The 27,399-nt window shown below is 36.6% G+C and overlaps 1 protein-coding gene across 11 annotated transcripts in view; it reads right to left on the reverse strand.

The window, feature by feature from the left end:
- The window catches only part of LOC109112338 (plectin-like), a 94,293-nt gene that overhangs the window by 57,258 nt on the left and 9,636 nt on the right, over positions 1-27,399 (reverse strand). For 2 of the 11 annotated variants that reach the window (XM_042776666.1, XM_042776665.1), the window contains exon 1: positions 21,766-22,092. The exons of 6 other annotated variants lie outside the window; for them this stretch is intronic. In XM_042776666.1, coding sequence (XP_042632600.1) covers positions 21,766-21,856 — 91 coding nt within the window. In that variant the 5' untranslated portion in view covers positions 21,857-22,092. Of the gene's footprint in view, positions 1-4,736; positions 4,923-10,545; positions 10,876-21,765; positions 22,093-27,399 lie in introns of those variants that run through there. 3 more of the 11 variants (XM_042776672.1, XM_042776670.1, XM_042776669.1) reach the window with 2 other exon arrangements.

The following is a 27,399-nucleotide window of genomic DNA, read 5'->3' on the forward strand; positions in this document are numbered from 1 at the left end:
GTTCGACCATAGAAAAAAAAATGTCCATGGAAAATGACATCGAGCTCTCTTAGTCTCAGGTTGGAGTGTCTGTTTCACATCATATATATCAGAAAATGTATATTTGGCATAAGGGGTAATAAAATGACTTTAACCAAACTACACACTGCCCTCTAGAGTTTAATGCTGGTTATATTTTCAATCATTTAAAGTGCAGAATGAAATAAAGGAATCACTGCCATATCCAAATCATCCATCACCAGAGTATGACAGTAATAAATGCAAAAGAGACTTTTTCTTGATTTCAAACACAATTTTGAAATTGTCTGAGACACATCTCTCATGAAGAGATGATCTGTACTCCAGTTGCTCCCAACATCCATAATTATTTATTGCAGCTTCAGTGACAGAGAATTAATTTATATTGTAAAGGTTTATAAATGCAATCTGTCTTCCATTTAAATCAGTGTTTTAAGACTTCAAGTTTCACAATCTGTTTAGATTTCAGATATTTGGCTAGAAAGTAATACACACCCTGCTGAAAATACCAGCATATGTTGTGTTTTGGATGCTAATATATAGACCATTTTAGTTGACCACCTTAACCGGCAAAAACAAGTAAGGCTTCCTATGTTAGCTTCAAATCAACACTATATAGCTTGATACTAACAATAAAAGTACCAAAGACCATGGCAATACCATGTTTTTGGACATATAGTAATAACACAGCTTTCTTTAAAGCACCCTGTAAATACCATGATATTTGAATATGGTAATCATTCAGCATCAGGTTATATATCACTGTACCATAGTTTTAGCATCAATACCACAGTACCATTACAGTAATAGGGAAACCATCACGAAAATTCATGCTGGATGGACAATGTGAGGTATTTGTTGAGACTTCTGAAATGCTATTTTTGCTAAAAACTGGTTAAAATAAGATTCAGAATGGTTGAGAATCGATTCCCCTTGAGAAGAGGAAAAATTAACATTTTGCAAGTGGAAACAGTCTCTCAGAAGCCAAGCCGCAAGTAGTGCGCAAGTCCATCTGTTAGTCATTGCCTGATGCTGAAACTGATTTAGGGTGAAGTTGGGTAAACAACAACTTTGAGTAGTCTGAACCTCTGGAAAAAGAGGAGCTTAAATCACACTGATCTGCAAAGCCTCAACCACGCATATCTCATCAATCTACAACAGCATAAAACAATTAGGCACTCTCTATACAAATAAACCAAAAAAAAAAAAAAACACCACCAATGAGTGGAAGTGTGCTGTTGTGCACACTTTTAGAGATACTGCTCATTTTAGACCTCACACTCATTTGAGCATCTCTCATAAAGTAGCTTTGCCATGGAGTTACTATCTCATAGAAGGAGCAAGCGAGCAGTTCATAAAACAAACTGTATGAAAGGAGCTCATTGAAAGCCTCTGCAGATAAAGTGTTCCTAAAACAGTTTCCCATCACAACTGGCGCTTCTCACGCATTCCAGTGCTTGGTTTATGGGGTGGAATTTATTGCACATGGTTGTTCTCCAAACCATTCAACACACCCCTGCACTCTTGACATTACGGGGCAGTGGGAAAGTGCTCCAACACAGGACAATGAACAAAAATGAAGTCTATATTTTGACACAAAATGCTTAACATATTGAGCGATTTGAAAACAAACTGATTTATGTTTTCAGGGAGTTTTGCAGATGCAGTCTACGTATTTTTCCACTCGCTCTCACTTACGCAACACAAAAAAAATTCATTAATTATATGTTACTCCATACACCTCAATTATCTACAGTAGCAATTTTCCAACGACAGATAAGAACAGGTGTTCTTCTTCCCAATGTATTTGTCCCAAAGTGTTTTAACTAACAGCATTACAGTCATATTATATTTATAATATGGCAACAGCTATGGCAGCCATTGCAGATATATATATTTTTGTTCCATAGCTACATTCTAAATTATGCACTTGTAACAAAGAAGGAAATTATGTTTTCTGGTTCTCAAATGTTACTTTATCAAATATGATAAAACATGCAAACTAAACACAAATTACTAAAACAATTCCTAATTCAAATTTAAAAGGCATTTTCTATGAATTCTAAATGGCACACAACCTTGGTGCCTAAAAAGGCCTTTTAGCAATAATTTCACAATATAGCAAAGCCTCTTGTACCCTATTGATGAATTAAACTGTCTAAAATTAGTTTCAGTCTTAACTATTAAGACTTCCAGCTGAACAGCACCCCATTAGCTCAAAATTAACTTATCTAGAAGAGTGTTATGTCAGGGATGGGAACCTAATATAATCTAAGCAGGAACAGAAAGAGATCCATGGCAACAGGAAAGGATGCAGGAAGGTCGAGCCCAATACCCTCATGAGATGGGCGCTGTTTTGCCTCGGACGTGAGCGAGTGAGTCAGCACTTTGAGCGCCTGCTGGGTGTGGTCAATAACCATCGATTGTTGCCACCGCAACCTAAAATGACTCATACAGACAATGAGTAATGACTGAAGGTGTCCATAACAGCAGCCATAGCCAAATGTGGCATGGTCTCTAGCAACACTGGAAAACAAACCAGCACTTTAAGACTTTCCTGGAACAGGCACTTCACTGTCTAAAGAAGTAATCTAATACTTTTTTCTGAGTTCACCTAAAAATAAAACAGAACAGAAACCGCTGGATCTAAATAATGACATAGGATAAAGTCAGCACCTTCAAAGCTTATTATAAAGAATACTTTTCTATTAGCAAGCTTTCTAGATTTCCTATCAATCGAATTAAAATATTATTGTATTTATAGAATGACATTGCAGAGTCATTTAACGTAATAATTTTTTTTTAGCTATAACTGGATAAAAACAAGTATTTTCAGCATTTAAAAATAGTAGTGCATCAATAGTGATACGACAAAGCATATTGAGAAAAGATTTGCTTTTACTTCTAAGAAATCAGACTTGTAATTTTTGCTTGGCAAACCATAAAACATGGCAAAAAATCCCATAGACTTACATTACAGAACATGGGCTATTCTGGCCAATAAGAGACCACCAAGCAACCTAACAAACACCCACAACATCCTACGTTACACTCCAAACCTAGTGTAACGGAGGCCAGCGAGTAGGTGCTGTGCAGGTAAAACCTCACTCCGCTGATCTCAAGAGATGCACTAGTGATTTCTGCAGTCATTTAGCCTCCTTGTTAGTGCGTCCACCTCCCATGCCGGAGGCCCGGGTTCGAGACCCACTCGGAGCAAGAACGAGGTGTGGCGTGAAGAGAGGGGAGAGGGGTTACACTACCAACATCTTAGAAACCACATAGACATGTCCTAGCATCCAACCACAACACCCTGTGAATTCTGCAAACTAAATTTGTGATTATGAATATATGTTGCTTCCATTTAAACAGCTTGTGGAAAGTAGAAACTTCATCCTTGATATGAATGAAGGGAAAGTTCAGTCAACAGCTCAACAGCATTACAGGTGCCACACGCCAATATGAACCACTGTATTACGTTACCACATTACTAACGCTGGAGCCTTAGAGATATCTTTAAGAAAACTTGATACCTTACAGACCTAAGTACACCAAGAACTTCAAGTAGCCATGAATGCAATGACCACTGATACAAAATCCATAGAAGCACAATATGTGCCCTCTGGCAGTAACAGAACTCAAGAAACATTACTAACAATCGGACCATTTGGTAACTTGGGTGTGGTTCTTGAGGCAAATTTACTTCTAATTTACTCACCAAAAGGCCAATTTACTTCCCTAAACTTTACCACCATAACACCCTGGCAAACAGGAAACTCATTCCTGTTGGTTTACAAAAAGGCTCCTGGCTGAGTCAGATCCTGGACTCCGCCAATGTGGCAAGATCCTCATGAGACCTTCTCTGAACTATTATGTGGTACCACACCACTTTCCAGACCAGACTTGGCACTGCCACAGAGCCTTCGGCTTAGCAATTTAACTGCCAATTGAGCTGAATGTCAGTTATATAACAAAATGGTGAGGGATTAAAAGCATATGTCCGGGAGAAGTCTAACATTTCCATACAAAGTGTGCATAGTGTGCAAATGCGCGACAGGAGACATTTTCTGAAGGAGATGTTTACTTATTTTTTCTTTTCATGAAAACCAGGCTTCAGACAGACCAACTAATTTGTTAGGTTGTCTCATAAACATGTTTTCTTTTGCTTACTGCCATATCCTGTCATACATGTTTATGATACACTACCATGTAAAAATTTGAATTCTTTTATAGAAAGTAACTTTTATTCAGCAAGGATTCATTAAATTGATCTAAAGTAACAGTTAAGACATGTATAATGTTGAAAAATATTTATATTTCAAATAAATACTGTTCTTTTGAACTTTCCATTCATCAAAGAAACCTGTAAAAACAGTCACTGAATCACTGTTCATAAAAATATTAGCACCAACATTTATAATAAAAAATGTTTCTTTAACACCAAATCAACATACTACAGTGATTGACATTAAAAAAAATATATATGGTAGTATATATTTTTACTTTTTATTTAATAATAAACATCCCTCTTTTGGCCTTTAAAAACAGTACTACCATGGTAATACTTTAAAATATACAGTACAATACCATGGTGCTAAATGATTACCATGATTATGTAGCATATCATCTACATTTAAGGTACTTCAAAGAATACCATGGTACTTTATAATCAATACTTAATAATGCTTTTAAGTCATGTGACTTTAAAAGGTAAAAATTACCCATGTTTTTCTCATAACACTCCCTTTGAGAGGGATAAACCAACATCATTCCAGATGAGCAGATGTTTGACATTTGATGCCAATGGTCTTGTTGTCAAATGTCTTGGCTCCTGTTAAACATTCTCTTCCTTACCAGAGACAGACAAGCTTACCACACCTACAGCTCTGAGAGAAACAGCAACTTACCTGAAAAACAAGAGAAAGGAGAAAACATTAGCATTAACATTCATGGTTTACACACTTACAGCCTCAGAGGCTAAATGTCCATCATTCAAAATAGCTCTTAGGTGTTAGCTCGAGTGCTGACATATAAACTGATGTCTGTTTTTATGGGAAAAGTTGTTAAAGACATCAGACAGGACCTGGCTCCTTCAATGTGCTAGCTATTAAAAACAGGCAGGGAACAGAATGCAGCTGAAACAAAAGAAAATAAAGCTCAGGAAACAGCAGCCATGGCACAAAAGGTTCTCCTGCAGGATGGTAGTTCACTTTACAACATTAACCCTCGATTAGACACAATAAACCCCTTACTGGGGCCACAGCTGCATCCTAGTAGTGAGCATTACCAAAAGGAGCTCCGTGACATTATCTTTGTGAGGGTACCACCTACTGGACACTGCAGGTATGAGTTCACAATTACCTTAATTAATTGAAACAATTACTGAAGCAAGCTGACATTATATTGTCGGAATATATGGACCAGGATCAGCAAAATCATCTTTTACAGCCCTTTACAGCCTACAAACACTTTTGATATTGAGGAGAAATGCTGACAGAGGCCTCCATCACAAGGCTGCCTCTCCGAACTCTCCTTTCCATCAGCAACAGTGCTTGTAATGCAGTTTTATTGTAACTGGCTGGGGTTAAAAAGAGAAATGAGTTGAATTAAAGGCACAATCATTTGATATGAGTGAAGAGTAAAGACAAGATTTGATTCAATAACATCAGTTACTGAGTTCTTGGAGGCATACAGGCAGTGTTGGATCAGAAGACTTATGAGTTAAAAAAAAAAAAAATCACTCCATTCAAAATAAAAATGAAAATTACGCTTGTGTCATTTCTAATTTTTTGACTTGCTTTATCCTGTTGAACATATAAAATCTAAAATTTACAATGAGTGGGAACATTATTTTTAAAAAGGACTCATAAGCATATGTGTAATGAATTTTTAGTATTCTGAAGTTGTAATATTGTTTGACGAACAGACTAAAATTTAAGTTGGAATTCACTGAAAAGCTTCTTTGATAACCGCTGTGACCAGATTCAGTGAGTTGAACTCAAAAACTGGGCCAATCCTCATGATTCATGAACAAATTATTATATTCAAACTAGATTAAAACTTCATTCAGGTTTTCAAACAGATCTGACTTAATAGAATGATTTGTTCATTGCTACTTCTCTCATAAACTTAGTTTTTCAGTGAATAATCATTTACGTTTAGGCCTGTTCCTCACAAAGTTATCATATGACTACAGAAAACATGATATTTAGTGTCTTTTTGTCAAGTCTTCATTCAACTTTTGTTTTCCACAAAAGAACACCAATCATTTGAGTTTGGAACAAACAGAAGTCATAAAAACAAATACAATTTGTTTTTGAAAACATCTCTTTCCTGCATTTGAATGTAATATTTAATGAAGTCATGTTGCAGGAAAAAAAAAAAAAAACATGACAGGGAAACATGAACATGTGGACTGTAACAAGACTCATAACTTGTGAGCTTATTAAATCAAATTACTAATTGCATGTCAATGATAAGCAGAGGAAAGGAAAGCTTAAATAGAAAAAAAAATGTATTTGACATCAGAATACTTTTTAAATAAATGAATTCAAGGTCATTGCGTACTAATAACACTTATCTGATACTGTAATCTACTAATTACAACCAGATATCAGATGTTTTGAGTTTCATAGTGCCTGAAATGTAGCCCAGCAGGGTGTGGTCTTAGAGAATAGAAAAGACTGGAATGGCTGATGACATAATTATTAATTCTATCAACACAAGGATGTGACTCCTTTACGTCAGTCTCTGTTTGTTTCTCTGATTTCTGTGTAGTCCATAAGTGCACTCTATGGTATTTGTCCTTCCTAAAGCAGAATAAACGACAGATTTAGGCCAGCTGCAGAATAAATCAATATCTACATCACCTGATGAGGATCAGATCTTTCCACATTAAATTACACACCCATTAACCACAAAATTATCAACAACGTTTTGCTCCTCATCAGAGGTTTGTGATCTTTGATATAAGGCTAAGGTAAGTGATGAGACACAACAGTGAATCTAATCAGTATAATAGACAAAAATAGCCATATGCAAATACTGCAATATTCAAGATTCCTGAATCCCTGGCAGTAGTGATTGTCCTGACATGGCCTGTACAAACACACACTCACACTCAGACAACATCCTGAAACTATTAACTCCACACATCTATTTCCAGAAAGAAAAATATTATTGCGACTGACAGATTAAAGAAAAGTGCTTTGGTGAAGACATATGTTTAAATGCATGTAAAAATGTGAAAGTGAGCAGACAGCCAAAACACAATAAATAAATGCCAACCTCTGCACAGCTTTTCTCTGAAGAGGCCTAGATGAAGCCAGAATTTACCATCCAAACTCTTTCTCTGAAGCACATCAATTCAAACTGTTAACTCTTCGTAAAACTGACAATAACTCATTTGATCTCCATGTTCAACAAAATTCCTGCACCAGACATGCTGTCTCTATGGTGCAGCAGTGAAAGAAAATCATCTAGCAGACATAAAAGAGAAGGTAAAAAGGCCAAATGCTCATTAAGAGGGAATCTGGGTCTGGATCCAGTATAGCATTAATCTGAGGCAAATTAGGTGGAAAGCAAAAGGCATTTGGCTGGTCACTGGACAGCAAAAACAGTGAGAGCTATGAATATGGATAAAAGTTTCATTTTAAACATCAATTTAATTTATTGTGGTTGTGGCACACCGGAGAATTAAGCTGGTGAAGCCATTTTAGATTTCTACTTGCCCATCCTACATTTTCACTGGTACACAATATAGATTTTATTATTATTATTATTATTATTATTATTATTATTTTAAAAACATAATTATTATTGTCTAATTTTTACTTTTATGAAATAATATTAATATATACACTACTGTTAAAAAGTTTGGGGTCTGTAAGATTTTTAAAATGTTTTTGAAAGAAGCCTGTTTTGCTCACCAGGGCTGCATTTATTTGATAAGGAATACAGTAAAGACAGCAAAATTTAAAAAAAAATTAAATATGTTTTTTTAAATGTATTTTAATCCTGTGGTGGCAAAGTCTTCAGTGTCACATGATCCTTTAAACATCATTCTAATATGCTGATTTGGTGCTCAAGTAATTTCTTATCAATGTTGAAAATGTTGCTGCAATACTTTTTTCAGAATTCTTAGATGAATAGAAAGTTCAAAAGCACTTACTTGAAATTGAAATCTTTTGTAACATTAAAAAAACGTCTTTACTGTCACTTTTGATCAATTTAATGTATCTGTCTGTGCTGAATAAAAGTATACATTTTTTTTTTTTTTAATAAAAAATACTTTTTAAACGGTAGTGTAAATCTCAAAAGTACAAGCAGCTTTCACTGCCATTAATATTCCTGACAGGTAGATCACACCCAACTCTGCTTTAAGTCTGCCAAGAGTGTGTCCAGCAGAAAGTGACCCCTCAATGAAGTGGGCAAGTACAAGGGTAGAGGCTGTCAGGCATATTAACTAAGACTCTCTGGACTGTTTGATGGGGTGAGAATCCTTTGTCTGCTCTGACAATTGAGAAAACATTCACTCTGGTCACAACAGCTGAAGGCTTTCTGGATACTTAGCAGCTCCATTAAAACACACTCGAGCTGCAGCCAGTGATTCATCAGAATAGACACATTTAGACCGAAAATTACTCTGCTTGAGACTAAATACCCTTTTCAGACAAAGTAGGAAAAAGAGAGAAACTAAATAATTAAAAGGAATGTGAACAGCCAAAAATAAAGAGTAATAACTGCCATTTTTGCAGCTTGAAGGGAGTAGTTTGATGTTTGTCATAGTAAATGATGTATCATTCAGATCTCAAAACATTCTCCACAGTCCATTTTTTAAAATTAAGCTCCAAAAAAAATTTCTGACTTTGGCTAGATGAATGAATTACCACATGACCAAACACATTCATGTGTCAACAAATGCTCACAGTCATCAGAAATGTGGCCAGTCACAATAAGGTAATAAGGAGGAAATAGGTGAGATACTATTATTTCTAAACACCAGAAAAAAAAAAAACAATAACAACAGTAAAATGTGGTAAAGTCAGCCACTTATATGTGCTCCCCTATTCCTATTTAAAATATGAAGAAGAGTAAATCACGAGAGTCATAGCTGTACGGTAGTTACATTCAAAAAAATATATATATATTAAAATAAACAAAATAAGGTACAGCACTGGCCCAGCAGGACTAGTGACAGTTCAATTAAACTGGCCCAAAAACACTCTTGCAATGACCCAGAGCCAGCAAGCCATCTTTATTATTGAGAGCAGTAAAAGTGTCTTCTAAATTACTCTGTGCTTTTAGGTGACTCTAAAATCAAAAAAGCATAAATATCTTTTAAAAAAAGTAATTTGTTTTCTGCTGAAACTCTATTGTGCTAAAGTACAAGTCTCTTGAGCAAAATAAAATAAGATGAGAAAAATAAATCTCTTTGAAATCAGAAACTTGAAAATAAAACAAGTCAAAGTACAAAAAATTATGTGGAAATAATAAGTATGTGTAATTGGGCTTATAATCAAACTAAACAGTAGATAATGCTACTCAAGTTATGACTAAGCACATTTGCAATGTAAGCCAATATCTTCCCTAATCCAACAACTGTACTTTTACTAAATCGCAAATGTCGAAACACACAAGGTTACGCTAATGTTCTGACTCGAGTAGAATCCTAATTTAGTTTTGAAATCCCTTCAAAACCACATAACCAAGAGACAGATCAACAAAAATATTCAGTTCCTTTTAGCACCAAGACACAAAAACAAACACTAATATCTGATTCATGTTCAAAACCACCTTTGCCAGTAACCAAATGCCACCAGAGGCCTAATCCCCAGGTATTTAGTGCCGGTCCACTTTCATGCTCCGATGGACAGACCTTATCAGCAATCAGTATTTGTCAGCCCCAGCCCAACCTGAGGAGGACTCAGCTTTAACTACAAAACTGTCATTGCAACCCTATATAACTCAGTTTATACTGCCCTCTAACGTGCCCAGAGTCATGTATGAAATGTGAATATCTATATTGGTATTTGACACTTCACCCTCTCTCTTCCTCTGTTGAATCTGCATCAATTAATATTGAATAACAGACATCTATCCAATAAAAACACTGCGTGTTACAACATCAGACTTCCTGGTCCACTTGTCTTGTACACCACAAGCAGCTCTATAATGGGAACGGGGGTGGGGTGGGGGGGTCCCATGCCACTGTGCTGCCTGTTACCGTGGTGATGCAGCAGTCAGTGCACCGAACGTGCCGCATGGCTGACGCAGAACCCTGCTGCTTCCCAACACAGTTAAAAAGAACCAGACGAGCTCCCAAACACGGCTGGAGTTCAAGCATGCGGGCCCCTGCACAAAAGACCCGGCCCTTCCCTTCATAAAAAACATAGCAAAGTTGAGGCAGAGAGGACACAATGGAATTCACAACTTTGCATGCCATTCACATGCCTCCTTAAAATCCATTCCCATCCCATTAAACAGCTAACCAGCGCTTTCCTCTAGGAATTGATCTGCATTGATAAGTACCTTTGAGAGAGGTGATCTCGTGTTGGATGGACCGGGCTGTGTCCATGTCACTGGATTCTGTCAGGCTGGTTTCCTGGGAGCGTTTGTGTGTGTGTGTGCGTTGCGCGAGGTCAGTCCAGTAAGATTTCTCCAGCCACGCCTCTGCAAGACTTCAGGATTCAGTTCTGCCCTCCTCTCAGCTAAGTCTGCAGTGCTGCTTGCTGATCGTGTGGCTTCTCTGTTTTGATCCTCTTTCTCGCTCTCTCTCGCTCACTCACTCACTCCCTCTCTCACACTTGCTCATTCCCTGTTTGCAGGGAAACTGCGATGTGAAGAGTACCCCACCCTCACTTCTTCCTCTTTCTCCCTCTTTCCTCCAGCCCATCCCATCCCTATGGGTCCCACGGGGTGCCTGAGCCAATCAGAATGCAGGGTAGGTACAAATTGTATGTGTTGATGAGACTTTTGAAGGTGTGAGACAGATGCAGAATGTATAAACTAAAACAGAGACAGATATAAAGAAGTGAAATGCAAAAGAAAGAGGATGAGAATTTTAAAAGACAAGGATAGAATCTACACAAGAAAGCAAAAACCTTGGTCTTCTCGGTCTTTCCCTGTAATTTGTATAGCCACTAATTTAGCTTGGTGTCTTTACATGATGACTACAAATGCTTTCCATTAAAACTATTTACAAGCTGTTCTTTTTAGGCTAAATGCACCCACAGATTATCTTTTATGACTCATTTAATCTCCATATTTTCAATCTGATTCTCTAATTCAATATGACAGCAGCAGTGTCCAATGAAAACAGGCTAAAACTGCTCAAAGTGCACCGACAAAAGAGCCACTCTCACAAGCCTCCTCTTGTGGTATTGACTTAACTTCATATTTTTAACATTTTCCAGTGCAAAATAATAACTATTCATTTTATCTATAAATACAACCCTTAGACAGATTTATATAAAAAGCTAAGTGTAAAAAAAAAAAAACCACAAAAACACACACACACACAAAACACAAGACAAAATGAAACAAATATAAAGTTGATGTATTGAATTCAGAAAATGCTTGAGCATTGTTTTTGGCTCCTGGAAGCCTGTGAAAACAAGATTATGTGAATGATTAAATCATTGATTACATTTGATTATCAAACAAGCATTACTCATTCTCTGTCTATTACTCATTTATATAATCCATGAAGGTCTTGCAAAGCTATTTAAATGTGAGAATGACCGCTCATTAACTTGTGTTTATTAGGGGTGGAGTGGTACACAGATGTCATGGTTCGGTGCGTACCTCGGTTCAGGGCTCACGGTTCTATACGATTTCGGTACAACAGGGGAAAATAAACAAATATACTATGCTCATTTTCTTTTCATTTATTTTGAACAGACAGTAGCACAATAAAAAAAAAAACTCACTTTTTTATATATATGCTGAATTTCAGTTACTTTGTTGACAGGCTTAATTTGTTCACAGAAAGGAAACTCAAATGGCAGAAAGTGACATACTTTTTTTCTTCTTTATTTTAAAAAGAACAATGTTTTGTTTTCATTGTGAGTGTACACAAATAAAAGCAGAACTTTATAAAGTGATACATTATTAAAAAGACAATAAGTGTTTAAAGTTGATTCTGCTGGTATAAGGAAACAGTTGAAGTGATCGCACCGGTGCGCACACACACACACACACACACACACACATCCAAAACACATCAGTTCCAGCATTGCTAGCTTGACAGCACAGTTGGTAGTTTATCAAAATAAAATACAGTGAACCAAACATCAGCGCACCACCTCTGTGTCACCATTGGAACTAGGATTGGGAATTGTTAGAATTTTTCCCGTTCCGGTTCCGCCTAATGGATCCGGTTCTGATTCCGGTTCCGTTAAAATCATTAAACAACTATTTAAAAAATAGTGGTAAGGAAAAATGCACAATACTCAACTACTCAATGCTCAATACTGTTTATTACTTACTGTCAACTTTATTTAAAGTTTGGCAATGTCAAAATTCAACATATATTACAGTATACAAATTTTCAGGTTCTGATTCCAGTTCCGTTTAAATGAACTAATATTATGTTGTTTTACTATTTTACCTTCATTAAATGTAGTGTTGCTGGAAGGTAGTAAGTAATGTTGAGTAATGCTGGTCCATCAATCAGCATGTGCTTCAAAGTTGATGTTTTTTACACTATAGTCGTGGGAAACTGATTGATTCAGAACCGGTTCTGAATAAGAACCGGTTCTCAGTTCCCAACCCTAATTGGAACTGAAGGACAAAGCCTATCATTTGGAGTTTAGCATTCAGAAACGTTGCATCACAAATATGGTATAAAATGGAATATTTGGATTTGTGCCGAATGAGAGAGGTACAATACATGAGCGCAAAGCTCCATTTTGAAAACAGTTGTGTGCACAAGCCTTTAAAGTATACTCCTTTGTCAGTCTGTGAGAGACGCATTCAGAATTAGCACATGGTCACTGTCTAGTGGTCTTTGTTTTCAAGTGCGCAACTCACAGCATTCGCTGTTCTTCGGCCGGTGGCCAGCATTACATTTCTGCGGGCGTCCCCTTCTGGATTGGGGGTGAATTGCCTGTATTCGTTGTAAGGCCTCATGCACCGAACCGAGATGTCCGTACCGTGGCGGTTCGGTAAAAATACATGTATCTTTCCACCTCTAGTGTTTATGCATGTGTCAGCTCAAAATTAAGGTGTGATTTTAAAATCAATTTTCACATGTATACACATGCACACACACACTCAGCTTTAGACCTCGGCTCATGTGTTTAAGCTTTCCAAACATTACATGGCATGTCAAGGATAATCAACAACACTAATAATCTCATTACATGCTCTATTTTTCATAATGAATGAAGCAATCAACATCTACAGTGACTCAGCAAAGCATGCTATAGTGTACTTACTGCAATGCTGTAATGCTCCTGCAAGGAAGTCTACTTGATAGTTATGCAGACAGACTTGAACTAGACTAATCAATGACATCATCAGATCACCTAATCTTCTTTGCCAAAGCATTATTTGATTTTGTCATCAGACTGTTGTTGTTGTAATAACTGATGTGTGTGCACAATCAAAGCCAGGACACAGAATATTCTCGTGGCTAAAACACACACAAACAGAGACAAGCCCCATACAGACTAGATGACACAGCATTTTGAGAGCAGTCAGGCTGGCCTACTGCTGGAGCTCCTGAGATTAGCAGCTCTCTCTCTCTTCCTCCCTCCCTGACACACTCCGTTATTCTATCTCTGCTTGTTTTTTTTTCAGTGCCCCTTTTTTATTCTACCTCTATGAGTTTGTCATAGCCATAAGGCAGAATACAAAGTAAAGTTCAAGGGGTTCAAGCTTGAAATTTTAACTATTTTTTTTTTTTTTTTTTTTAGAAGATATGACATTAAAGCCTTTTTCATATATTGACAAGATCTTACCTGCCCTGTTCAATGAATATAATTTAAGTGAATGAGAACTGGAACTGTCAAGCTCCAAATTTACAAAAAAGCATCAAAACATTACAAAAATCATCCACTTTTAAAGTACCATAACAGGTGTTCTGAAGCCATATGATTGCTTTCTGTGATTAACAGACATAAATGTAAATTATTATTCTCTGAAAATCCTGATAATATCAAACCTCCAATCTACATTACTCATATTTTACTTCAAAGGTTTTTTTATCTGATACCTTTTACTTCAAAGGTATTATTATCTGCTAAAGATTTTTGATTGGCCAACCTTTGCAAACTACGTAGCAACACCCTGTCAAGTTCAGAATACTGAAACGTGTTTTTAAGTTAACATTCTCATATTTCTGAAATGAATAACTAACTTGTACAGCATAGTTTACATGAATAGTCTGGGCGTATTTTATTAATGCATATCTAGGAACTATAAATGTGTTCTGGAAATGTATAATGGCTTGCTGTTAGTATAAATGGCACTTCAGCTCAGTTATGCCAAAAAAATAAAAAATATGATTTTCCCTCTGAATTTGAGTCACTGTCTAGAGTCCTGGCCAGCTGCAGTGCATTTGATCCACTCCAATAGTATCAAAAAGTGAAGAAAAAAAAAAAGTAATTGTACTGCTGGAAAAGAAGCCATTGCTTTTTTTCTGATCAATACTGCATTAGAGCAGGTGGAGAATAAATATTCCACAGCTCTTTAAAATATATGTACTTATTGGTTATTTTATAATATTGTGAAATATTGATACAATTTAAAATAAGTGTTTTCTATTTTAAAATATTAAAAAAAAATTAATCTATTCCTGTGATGGCAAAACTGAGTTTTCAGCATCATTACTCCAGTCTTCAGTGTCACATGACCCTTCAGATTCTAATATGCTGAGAATATTTTGTGTGATACAATATTACTAAATACTGGTCAGGTAGTTGATGACATAACCCCCCCACTCCCATTGACTTTGTTGATTTTGATTCCAAAACACTCTGACCTGGGTCTTATTTTTGTCACCTCACAAAAGCTTGTAGAATTCAGCAACTTGCATGGACCTGTTTACTCTTTCAAGTGTAGATCACTCATCCTGTCTCTCTCTCTGACCCCTCAGCCCACTTCACACAGTGCAATGGAGTCGCAGGGGACTGTTTGGACGGTCCCCATAGATACATGTCAGACAGCACACTGTCAACAAACAGAAGTTTTTGCAACTTTTCATCCTATCTCCTCATAGCCGGTTTTTTGAAAAAGTAGTTTCATTGAAAACATCCGCCATGTAATGTGATCTATCTATCTATATATCTGTCTGTCTGTCTGTCTGTCTGTCTGTCTGTCTATCCTCTTTGAAATCCTGTAGAGTAAAGCAAAATAAAAGGAGATTTGAGAGACCTTGATTTTGAGCTTCTCTTCTAACACTCAGAATCAAGGTTTACACTGTTTACTAAGTAGGACCTTGGCCAATCTGATATCATGGCTACCATCGGGCTGATTATTTGAAACCTCTGCCTAATGTTTTTCTGAAGGAATTTTTTTGTTATACGTTTAAACAAATTTCTCAAGATGTTGATCCTATAGTACAACAATGTCTTGAAAAAGTTTACTTGTAAAAATAATACAGCCCTAAGTACCGAAAAGATGCATTCTGTGCTCACTGAGTAACATTTATTTCCCAATAAGTTACTGAGCCATCAGTCAAGACGAATAAACACAAAAGCCAAACACTAAATTACACTTCATCAGTCAACATTCACTGGTTAATTCTGTGCTGACAGTTGACAAATACCAGCACAACGCCTTCCAAGAATTCTCAAACTTCTGTTCAACTTTCCATGAAACTCACCACAAAATTTCATCTTATTTGTGAGTCAGTCAATTTTTGTCAAGACAACATTGCGGGGTCTTCTGCTGATTCATATTTCTAGTGTGATTATCACAACAACAACAAAAAAACACAGCTTGTTACCAGAGAACTGCACCATAGTGTATCAGGAATAATGTATTAATTCGTAGTATTTTTTACTTGTCACACAAAGAATGAGCAATGTTTTTAACAATATATTTGCTAGAAATATTTGCATTTTTCATGAAATATTAAGTTTTATTAACAAACACTTTAATTATATATTTTTAATAATTTTATTTTTGTTCAATACTTTTGCAATAAACAAACACAAAGTTTGGTCTGAGTCTTATTTTAAATAAATAAATAGATAGATAAATAAATAAATATATAAATATATATGGTGTAGGATTTATTTAAACAAAACTAACTAACTAACTAAAACAAACAGGCAATGTGGTTTTGGCCTGGTTATGTTTCTCTTTTTCACTTTCCTAGTTATGTGTCAGTACTGGATTTGCGTGCAGTCTCTGACAATCCTGAACAATAGCCCTCACCCAGTACTCTGCCAACAGGCCTAATGAACACACATGGCATTCATGGCAACCTGATATAGCTTTCCTGGCATCAGACTGGCCTAGCATGCCACTGATCAAAGCTAAAACCGCTGCTCTACATGCTCGTGCCTTAGACAATATAGTTTTCTGAGTCAAGTCAAGTCAATTGTGTTTGTAAATAGCGGTTTTCACAATACATGTTGTTTCAAAGCAACTTCACAAATATGTATGAAGTTAATGTTTGTAATACCTACTTATCCACATGTTGCGGTTTAAAGCTGGGCGATAGGATAAACTGATGTTTTATTGAGAGGGTCAGTAAATACCATTTGACACACTCATGTATTGGCATACAAATAGACTTTACCTTCTCTTGCATAGACATCATCTTAGTCATCTTCCTTGGGTTTGTCTCGACAGCATAAACAGGAAAACTACAATCTACAGTACTATACAATGACTAAACATTCCATGACTCAACACAGTGAAGTGACTAAGATGTTTCTACAGCTCCCATGTTTCTTGGTTCAAGTTTATGTGTAGGCGGATGGGGAGTTTGCTGCAGACATTCCTGGTATCCCAGTGACAGAAATTCCACACCAACCTAGCAAATTTTTAAACTACTGACAATTAGTCACAGACAGATAGCACATTTATTCTTCCTCAAGTGTGAGCAATCAATCATGATCATCGATCATAAGCTAAAATGATCAAAAACAGGGTTTTCATTAACGGCTGCAAAAATTGGTTTATATACTGTATAAATATATATTTTTTTAAAGACACATTAGGAATTTTGAAAGAATCAAATGGATACCAAAGCCGGTCTAAAAACATTCAAATCTACAAATCTAAAACATAAGGTGCTGCCCGCAGACGTGTGGGAAATCCTGAAGAGATGAGAAAATAAGCAGTAATATGTAATATTTTTTCTCAGTTTGGGCCTCTGAATAAAATGTTTTTTTCTCCTGAAGTGTGAGCACCATATTCTCCTATATTTTAATATATTAGCAAGAAAAGTCTGATCTTTTAAATGTAATAATCAAAAAAGAAACAAATTAATTAATTAACTGATTTTTCTGACTATCATTTCATATATACATTCACCAAGGAATTCACCAAGACATCTGCTGATGTCTGCTGAGTTTATGTGTGCATTGTTTTAGCACCTCATTTAATAAAGGAATTATGCTAATCAAGTAACATGTCCAATAATGCAACAGCACAATTCTCCATTGTCCACTACACAAAATCCACAGCATAAAACATTTCTCTCAGCCTACTTCTTTCCACCCTCTCTCTCCACAAAAAAAAAAAAAAAGTTTTCACAGTGTATTAATAATATTATATTCCAGTTCGGAACACCATAACTTCCATTACCCAAACTTTCCCTCTTTAAGATGTGCATACAGGCCTCAGACAGGAAAAAAATTCACTGCACTCCCACATGCTCCTTTTCATTTTCCACTTACAGTTACAAGCTGCTCCAATGTCAATAATCAATGTTATGCTAACGTTTGTTGATCATGCAATTTAACTGCTTTTCTGCGACTCAAATTGACCCAAAAATGGACAATTCTGTATTCATGTACTCATTTGTTTCTGTTTTTGTCAATACAATAAAAATCAGTGGGGCCCAAAACAACACTAGACCCTGCCAACATTCATTTGATAGCCTTTTTTGAAAATATATTTTTACAGTGTTCCGCAATTTTTTTTTTAGGTTTGGAATGACATTTTAGGGGAACTATCCCTTTAAGCTAAAAAGCTCTGTTGCAAAACTACACATTCAAGAAACCATAACAAAACTAGTTAACAATGCATTAGGAAATTTCAATAAAGAATGTATAACATGCTGTCATTCTATGTAAGCAGACTGTGATCTTATCATTCACATTCAAAGAGGGTGACTGTACCCCAGCCTGGGTTTTCTAAATATAAAGAGCTGACTTTCCCAAGATGATCCGTGTATTTCACACGGGAATGCTTTATGACATGAATCATCATCACATTACAAAAAGTAATCCCTCAATACTCATTGGCTGTGCCATACATAGGAGTTTCATTTGAGTCATGAGCTTTACTCACGGGTGTATTTATGTGCAAGTGGGTGTGTCTCAGGACATACTTCCAGGAAACTGCATGTAACAAATACTGTACATCAAATACTTGTAAATGTGTGACCAGCATTAGTTCAAATCCAAATCAGTGTTATGAATAAGTGAAAATACACTTGTGTCCTGTGCATACTCACGGATGTCTGTGTGCTCATGTGTAGGCTTTTTAGAGTATATTTTTATATCACTATTTTAGAATGTAAGATCATGTTGCATTAACCTGATCCTGGCTGAGGGAATAGAAGGGATAGAGCTGTTCCATATGTGGACGATCTAAAGGTAGCTCAATTAATGGCAGCTCATGTGTTTGGCCAGTTATGAGCACAGACAAACTTTTTCAAAGACACTTCAGTTGCTGTTGACCTTATTTCACATTATTACCCGATGTGATCCTTATGAGCTTCTGCTGTATTGGTCCTCTCCCTATACTAAAAACAGACTAGAGTTAAAACTGCATTGGCCCTAAAAAAGTATTTGGAACATTTCACTTCATTAGCAGTAAAATATAAAAATCAAGTGACATCTGCAAATAAATAATGTTAGACGTTTAAAAATCCTGAAAATATGCATCACAGTTTTCCCAAAAATATTAAACAGGACAACTGTTTTTAACATCGAAAATAATAAGAAATGTTTCTTGAGCACCAAATTAACATATGACTGAATTTTCATATTATGATAATCACGTGACTGCTTAAAATTCAGCTTTGTGATCACAGGAATAAATTACATTTTAAAATATTAATAATTTTACTTTTACAATATTACTGTTTTTACTGCATTTTTTAACAAATAAATGCAGCCTCGGTGAGCAAAAGAGACTTCTTGTGAAAATGTAAAACACTCTCACAGACCCCAAAATTTTGAATGGTGGTATATCTATTGTTTTATAATCTTGAATCTAACATTAACAAAATCCTTAAAATGAAAAAAAAAGCCACTTGGCCAAATACTTATTGGACGACTGCATCTAACTGGTTTAAAACATACAAGGCAGGTATTTCCTTTTTCTTTACTTTGCTAACGTACTTCAGGAATTCCAAGAAGGCTTTAGAGGGGGCCTTGCCATGGTGACATCGGGTAAATCACACAAGGGTCAAAGGTTAAATCATTCAGCGTGAACGTGCATGCCAACTCAAGATGTGGCCAACCCAAAGTTTAACAGGAATTTGCATCTTTAAAAGCTACTCCTCCCTGACCACACAGGGTCACCCCGGGTCAACAGCAGCCGCAAGACAGTCATCTATAGGACCTTGTGTTTGGTTAAGGTTAGAGGATGCACTCCGCTGATCAAACACCGGCTCTCTTACCTGGTTACCATACAACCTCATAATCAGGCAGCTCAACAAGTATTCCCTAGGGTCAAAGGTCAGATTCTAGTTCAGAGGCAGATGTACTGTAGCAGCCACGAAACCAGATCCTGCATCTAAAGAGAGCTGTGCAGGTTTCATTTAAAAGAAATCTAAACATAGGACAGGTTTTATTCTGCTTAAAATTAGTTCTTCGTCTTATTTAAGAGACAATGATACCAAAATATCCACCGCGTAGCATTTCAATCTATCAGTATTAACTGTTTCCATGGTGGGGACAAACAAATTTTAAAACACACACCTGTAGATCAATAATCTGGCACATTTAAAATGAGCCTAAAATGGAGAAAATATTAATGTTACAGATTTGGCTCAGTGTAATTTCATAAATAATCCACTCTAATTCAATCTGTGTATTTCTTAGTCTTCTCTAAATCTGCCTCTTATCAAGCAGGTGTCGCAAAAATCAAAGGCAACACAAAAGGGAAAACTGGTCAGTCTCAGTGGGTCATGGAATACTCACATTGGTGCCAAAGGGAGAGATTTTGCCACCATGTGACACACTTCAAAAGGTAAGAGGTCCAGAAAAAAAAAAAAAAAAAAAAAAAAAAAAAACATTTTACACACTCAGACCATAAAGAGTATTTTAAACATGTCTGATATTATTAGATAGGCCAAGTGCAATCCATTTAACATTCAGGATTCAAAGAAAGGGTGCAGCCTGACCCCATGGAAGTAAATACAGGTAACCTGTGTAAAGTGTACTGACACTTGAAACACAATCAGCTGCAACTGAAAACAACTTCTTGTTGGATAAAAGTGTCTGCAAATGTAAATGTAAACAAATCAAACTCTGATAGGTTTTTGTATTAACCTATAATTTGCTAGTATACATACACTTTAAATGTAAACTTTTGGGGAAATCAATTCCTTTTGTGTAAACATTATGTATACATACAATTATGTCCAACATTAGGTTTCACATAAAACCCCTCCAGAGGATTCATGCAGACTTCGTATTCCCCCATATTCAGACTTATTCTGGCCATCTGGGTCCAGTTCTCCTCTACAACAATAAACTGGGGTGATATTTATAGATCTCTCTTCAGGACCCAGTACTGCAGACATGGGGCAGAAGTGGGATTATGGGAGAGGATGACTACACACTTAAGAACATGAGCCATGCAAGGCATTCAATCTGCTTTGTAACACCATGTATTGCAAAATAAATTAAATAAAGGAAAAAACATTTAAAATAGTAAAATATACACAAGTAAAATAGTAAAATATTATTACAATTTAAAATAACTTTTATATTTTAATATATAATTTAAAATGTAATTTATTCCTGTGATGACAAAGATTTCTATACTAAATAGAAATCTTATTTATTATACATTTATAAATGTTTTACTTAATAAAAGTACTAATTTCTTAAAAAAAAAAATTATGACCACAATTATGAACTTCTGAATGCTTTTCAGAGTCTGTTTAGATTAGTCATCATATCTGCACAAAGGGGGAGATGCATTCTCCGAGAATACAGTAAATGATTAACACTTCGTAAACTTGTCTCATAAGCATGTTGTTTATAGACAGTCCCTTACTGGACGATTGAAGACCCTGACAGACCAGGTGGGTTGAAAACATCTGAATTAAATCTGAATTAAACGAACCCGTCAGCATGTGTTGTAACAGAAACAGCTGTAGAACTCATGCCAATTCAAAGTTTCAGAGCTACTAGTGCCTCTAGGTTTGTTCTTTTGCAACTCTGAAATCAGACGCATCTGTGCTAATCAATATAGAACTACTTCTAACCAGACGCCAGTGACTAACTACAGCCCCCTTTTCTCCAGACGTGAACACACGCAGCACACAATCACGGTCGCACATATGGTGCATTCACACACGGACGGTGACAGCCATGGCTCGAGTACCTTTATACTTCTCCCTGACGGTCTCGTAGGCTTGCACAAACTCCTGCTCGTCTACTTGAGCAGTCACGCTGGCTGGATCGTACATGGACATGGCCCTGGAGTGAGGTCAGGTCAATCTCTGGTCTGTTTTCCCTTCTTCTCTTACTTTCAGCCCCTCTTCGGATCTGCCTTCTTGACGACTGGTCTGTTTGTACAGTCTCACTCTCTCCAGGCTGTGTGTGTGAGTATGTGTGTGTGTATGAGTAAGTGTGTGAGTGAGTATTCCCCCACAGTTCTGGCTCTTGTTCCAGACCACCAGTACCACTCCCCTCTTCAAGCTTGAAAAATACCAACACACACACAGCACGGTCCCACCTCTTAAAGGCATACATGCAACAAACATACATGCACATACACAAGCAACAGGCTGCTTTCTAGGGACATCAGATCTAGTACAATGAAACAATATGGAGCCAGACAAAAATATAGATCAGCATGAATGGAAAGGCACTAAGGAAGTTTAGTGTGGGCTAATATTGGCTGTAACATGAGGGCTAAATCTCAGCAGGACTTCAACACTCTCACATTCATCCAGACTCAATAACAACAATGTGTGAACAAACACACACTAATTACTGGCATCTACATGAGAATAATATTATGCTTAAAGGGACAGTACATTTAAAAATGAAAATTCTGTCAATTTACTCAACCTCAAGTCATTTGAAGCCTGTATGACTTTCATCTGTGGAATGTAAAAATGTACAACAGACAAGAAAAATATTTCAAATAATAATGGCTTGTTGGGGACAGGTGTGCCATGACTTTTATCTAAATCTTGTAAGATGATAAAACAGTTGGGGGGGAAGCTCTTTATACTTGGACCAGTAAGAAACCACTAAAAGCACCAAACAACAGTCCTAGAAACCACTTGGCAATAACCCAGAACACCCTTGAAACAACTTAGCAACCTCTAGAACACCCTAGAAACCAACTATTGGTCACCCAGCATACCCTAAAGTCTAGCAAATAGTGTTGTCATGATAGCAAAATTTTAGTACATACTGTACATTAAAACAGCAAGCAGCCTTAAAATATTTATAAGTAAACATTAGCCGTGTTTCCACTGTCGGGTCAAAAGCGAGCATGCTACTGCATGCCAGGGCCAGTCGCGTTTCCACTGTCACCTCCAGGGTTTGATTGGGTCTAGGTGGGGCTTCCTCGGGGCCAACGTCCAGGGATTTTCAGCCCGCCGAATACCTTGGTCCAAAGCAGGCCAACTGAGGCTTGAGGAGTGGAGGTCATGAACAAAGGCGGAGTTTATCCTAGTTACGAGACGGTTGGCACCGCTTCTCATTATCCATGTCTTCATATCAAACTAGCAGCTAACATTAATATTTAAGACATAAAAACCATTTTAATGGCAAATCACTTTCAGATGCCAACGAGTGTTTGAAATATCTTAAAGGGATGGTTCACCCACAAATGAAAATTCTGTCATCATTTACTCACCCTCATGTCGTTCCAAACATGTATGAGTTGCTTTCTTATCTTGAACATAAAAGAAGATATGTCAATCATCACAGTTTCCAGAAATATTTCAGCATGTACTACGCAGCAAGAAAAGTAAAACTTTTACTCAGATTGGGAATACTTTTATTTTAATATACCTAAAGCAAACAAAAAGTGTTCCCTGTATAATCGAAGAAGCTGTCATTCAGCACTGTTCAGCACAAGCTCACAGTTCTGCACTCTTGCACAAAATCCAGTTATAATCAAAAAAGCTAACTAAACTCCACAATGACTATCTTACTTACATCGTGTCTACAACTTGTTTGTTTTATTGAAAGGATTCATAAGAGTGCAGAAATCTGAGTTTGCCCTACCTACCACCCATAACATTTTAGCATTGTTGCAGCAAAAAAAAAAAAAGGAAAAAAATCTAGTTCTAAAAATTATACCCATTTTAAATTAAACCACTTAATACAGAAGCTGCCAAGAACACTACATTATACACAGACTTCATGACAGGAAACCACTAGTAGAATGGAGACCAGGCCACTTATGTATGTGTGTGTGTGTGTGTGTGTGTGTGTTTGAGAGAGTGACAGTGATTAAATAAGTAAATAGAGAGTGAGTGGGAAGGGAAGAGGGAAATAAAGCCCTTTTGTATGAAGTATGTCCTTTAGCCTATCTCAGGAGGAAATGGAAAAGCTTCCTGAGATGAGGATGGGGTTAAAAGAAGTGAACTTTTATCACTTTAAAAAGCAATTTGCATTTAAAGAATGAAGTGGGTGTGAGACGCAATTCTGCTGCTCCTTGGCCCCTTTCTAAAAAACACAGTCAAGCTGGTAGCAGCTATGTTTGATGTTTCACAACCATCTTTAAAACCCCCAACGGTCTCAAGGGGGCAAAGCCCACCCCTTACAATAAGAAACCCCATACACCAGATGTGCCCTCATTACGAGCATTCCCAAGGTGTCCACAATCCATCAACCCGTCAGCTCTTTCCCAAAACCATGGATAATGCTTGTCAGTATTTGACATTTTTAACATCATTGAGAAACTCTTTCTCAAACTAGTGCAAATATTTTGGCTTCAGGAGCCATAAAATGTCAAAATAAATACTGCTGACTATGTACATGCTTATATAAGAGAAGGGAGTATATTTCTGGAAAAATACATAAATCCTGATCAATTCTCCCTTGCTGTTTTGGAAATGCCATGTAATAAATTCTTGTGAAAGAATTGAATCATGCCTGATATATGTGCTCTGAACACACTTGCCAAATGTGGAATGAAAACAGAAAATGCACGGTTAATCTGCCATGAAATAAGGGAACTGGATATGCCCTAAAATATATAAAATGGATTATGATTAAATCATATTTTAACAGCTAGTTCATCAAAACTATATTTTTACATGTGCTGAAGAAAATACCTGTACCACAAAACGCACTGCTACGATGCTAGTGGGTTGTGGGTTTAGCAGGAAGTAGCTATGTGGTTGAAAATGTTGAAAAATAGTTTTTAGCGTGTTGCTAAGGTATTTTGGGTTGTTGCTCAGTGGAGTTAGATAAAAGAACCAACACGTGTCTGTTCATCATGAGAACCAACCAGCTTTTCATCTCAACTTCATAATCAGATAATCAATAATGGCATGACACTAATATCTCAAGATTCTTTACAGCAGCAGGACAGATGTCTTTTTGGCCTAAGGAGCTTTTAATCTTGGTCTACGTGATCAGTAGCACACTACCTCAGTCTAAACTAGTGACTTTTAAGGGAAAATCAATGTTTGGTGGAAACCCTATTATGAGCATTAGTGTTCAATCTAAAACACATTTCTCAGGTATTTTTGTTTGAACTACTGACACCATGTGGTGGCAGTAGGACTAACATTTGGCGGATATGTAAAATCTTGAAAATATTTGCCATTATAACATGATCTGACACCATCTTCTTTACTGTCACTGTCTAACATGAGAGAAAGCAACAATACACTTGTATGAATACACTTGACCTTGACTATAGCACATAAGCCAAAATCAGTATATTGATCCAAATTTAAACTGATAATTTCCACTGATTTACCTAAGATCTGTTTCTGAGCTGTGGCAGATTGTCAGTATGTGAAATGTAACAATAATGTTGAGATATGGGAAGCCAGACTATGGGTGAATAATTCACTGAATTTTTCGAGGTCTGGCGTTATGTGGAATTAACTCATGTATTCTATTTATAGTTAATCATGAATAATTGATTCATCCTGGTGTGCTCTATAAAGGTTACAGATTTTCCCAAGATCTTTCTGGAGCCAACAACCTGAAAGTTTTCAGGACTAAACTAAACAAAAAAACTGCACAAGCAGAAACGTGATATAGCAGACGGATAGCAGTCTGTCACACTGTAATAAACCTGCATGTGTTGATTAAATTCTTAATTCATTACATAAATGGCAACTGCAATCCAACTGCAGATCTTCTACATGCCAGTAGTTCCTGTCAGGAGTAACTGATAACCAGTTTGTGCTGTGCAGTGATGGCAAGGAGGAAAGATTGAATGTGTTAATGTTCAGATGCTGAATTCCTTCCCTCAACACCTCATAAGCATTACTAAAACAGGAGAGAAAACAGGTTTGAATGCATTTTTAAAGTATGACTGCGTTTTAACTCACCATAACACTATTGACACTAAAAAGTTGCATGCAAATGAAAAAAAATCAACATTTTCATAAATATTATAATAAATGTATTATTCTTTTATATAAAGTAGGGTCTTGGGATGGAAATATCTTATGTCTGGTGACTATAACTCACTGTCACCCTGTCAGTTTAGTTCAGAGCTTGCCTCGCCATGAAACCCATAAAAGTCACCTCCTCTCACGTTTCTTTGATGTCTACACAAGTAAAATTCCAGACATTTTAGAGCATTCTGCAGTGCTCACTCTAGCCAGAGGCACCTGTGTATGAAACCTGGCCCCTGCAACAGACCGGCAGGCCAGAAATTCAGATCTGAAGTTGAGAATATAATGGAGTTAAACAAACTAATGTGAGTTGTGTAGACTGACTGGCCTTTGATTTTCAGCATGATAAATGTAATATTTTAATATAAGACTAAAGATATTTAATTTAAGTATACCCAGTCCCTGAAAAATAATTTTGACTCAATTACAAATGCTGCCACTTATTTAATCGATATTAATAATCATGATTACAATATCAAGGGACATATTTTTGTCATAATTGCTGCACTACAATGAATTTGAATGAAGCATTTAGCAATGCAAAGCAAGTAAGCAGAGATGCTGAGTAATTTTCACAGTGCCAGTTTACTGCCACAGGATGGCAGGCAAGTGCAGTTCAAACCTGAATTATCAAAACATCCCGTTGCAATCCAGTTTGTGGGCAAATGTGTTGCTAGAAAACATGGTCATCTCTGTGAATAAAAGAAAGCTTTGAAAGAGCAGGGCACTAGCAACACACTAGCACTAGCAACAGTGACCCTGAATTCAGCAAAAGTCACTTTGGATAAATGTGTGTCAAATGTATAAACATTACATGCTTTAAAGTTTCCTGAAACAGTCTCAAAAGACTACACATGAAACAATGGATGTGGTTCATACAGACTATACACCAGCATCCTGCTTTCCACAGTGAGATAAAGATGTCAGTGTACCAGAGGAAACTCTGCCCTAATATAAAATATTTATGGCACAGAGAAACCATGCTTAATAGCGGCAGAATCATAATGAAGATCAGAGGAACTATATGAGATAAGAGCACTGCAGTCCTGTGACTACACCCTTGCCTAATATTGTGTGAGTGTGTATGGTCTGTTATGCACTCTCTCTCACACAAACACACACACACACACACACACACACACACACACACACACACACACACACACAAACTGCTGCGTCAGTCCTTTGCAGCATGGCAGGGTCACACAAGGAACTTACTGCAGGTTACTAGATATAAATATCTACACACACACAATAATTTTTTTAAATTAAATATCAAAAAAGTTGTCCGTAACACATTTCTGAATGTGCTTTTCTGTAATAAATGTTCTACCTGGATTTAAAACCTGCAAGTACAGGACATCCAGAAAGCCAGGGGTTATTTTTTTTTTCCCTCCTAAGCCAAAATA

Source organism: Cyprinus carpio, chromosome A19 (assembly GCF_018340385.1).
Source record: "Cyprinus carpio isolate SPL01 chromosome A19, ASM1834038v1, whole genome shotgun sequence".
Classification (NCBI taxonomy): domain Eukaryota; kingdom Metazoa; phylum Chordata; class Actinopteri; order Cypriniformes; family Cyprinidae; genus Cyprinus; species Cyprinus carpio.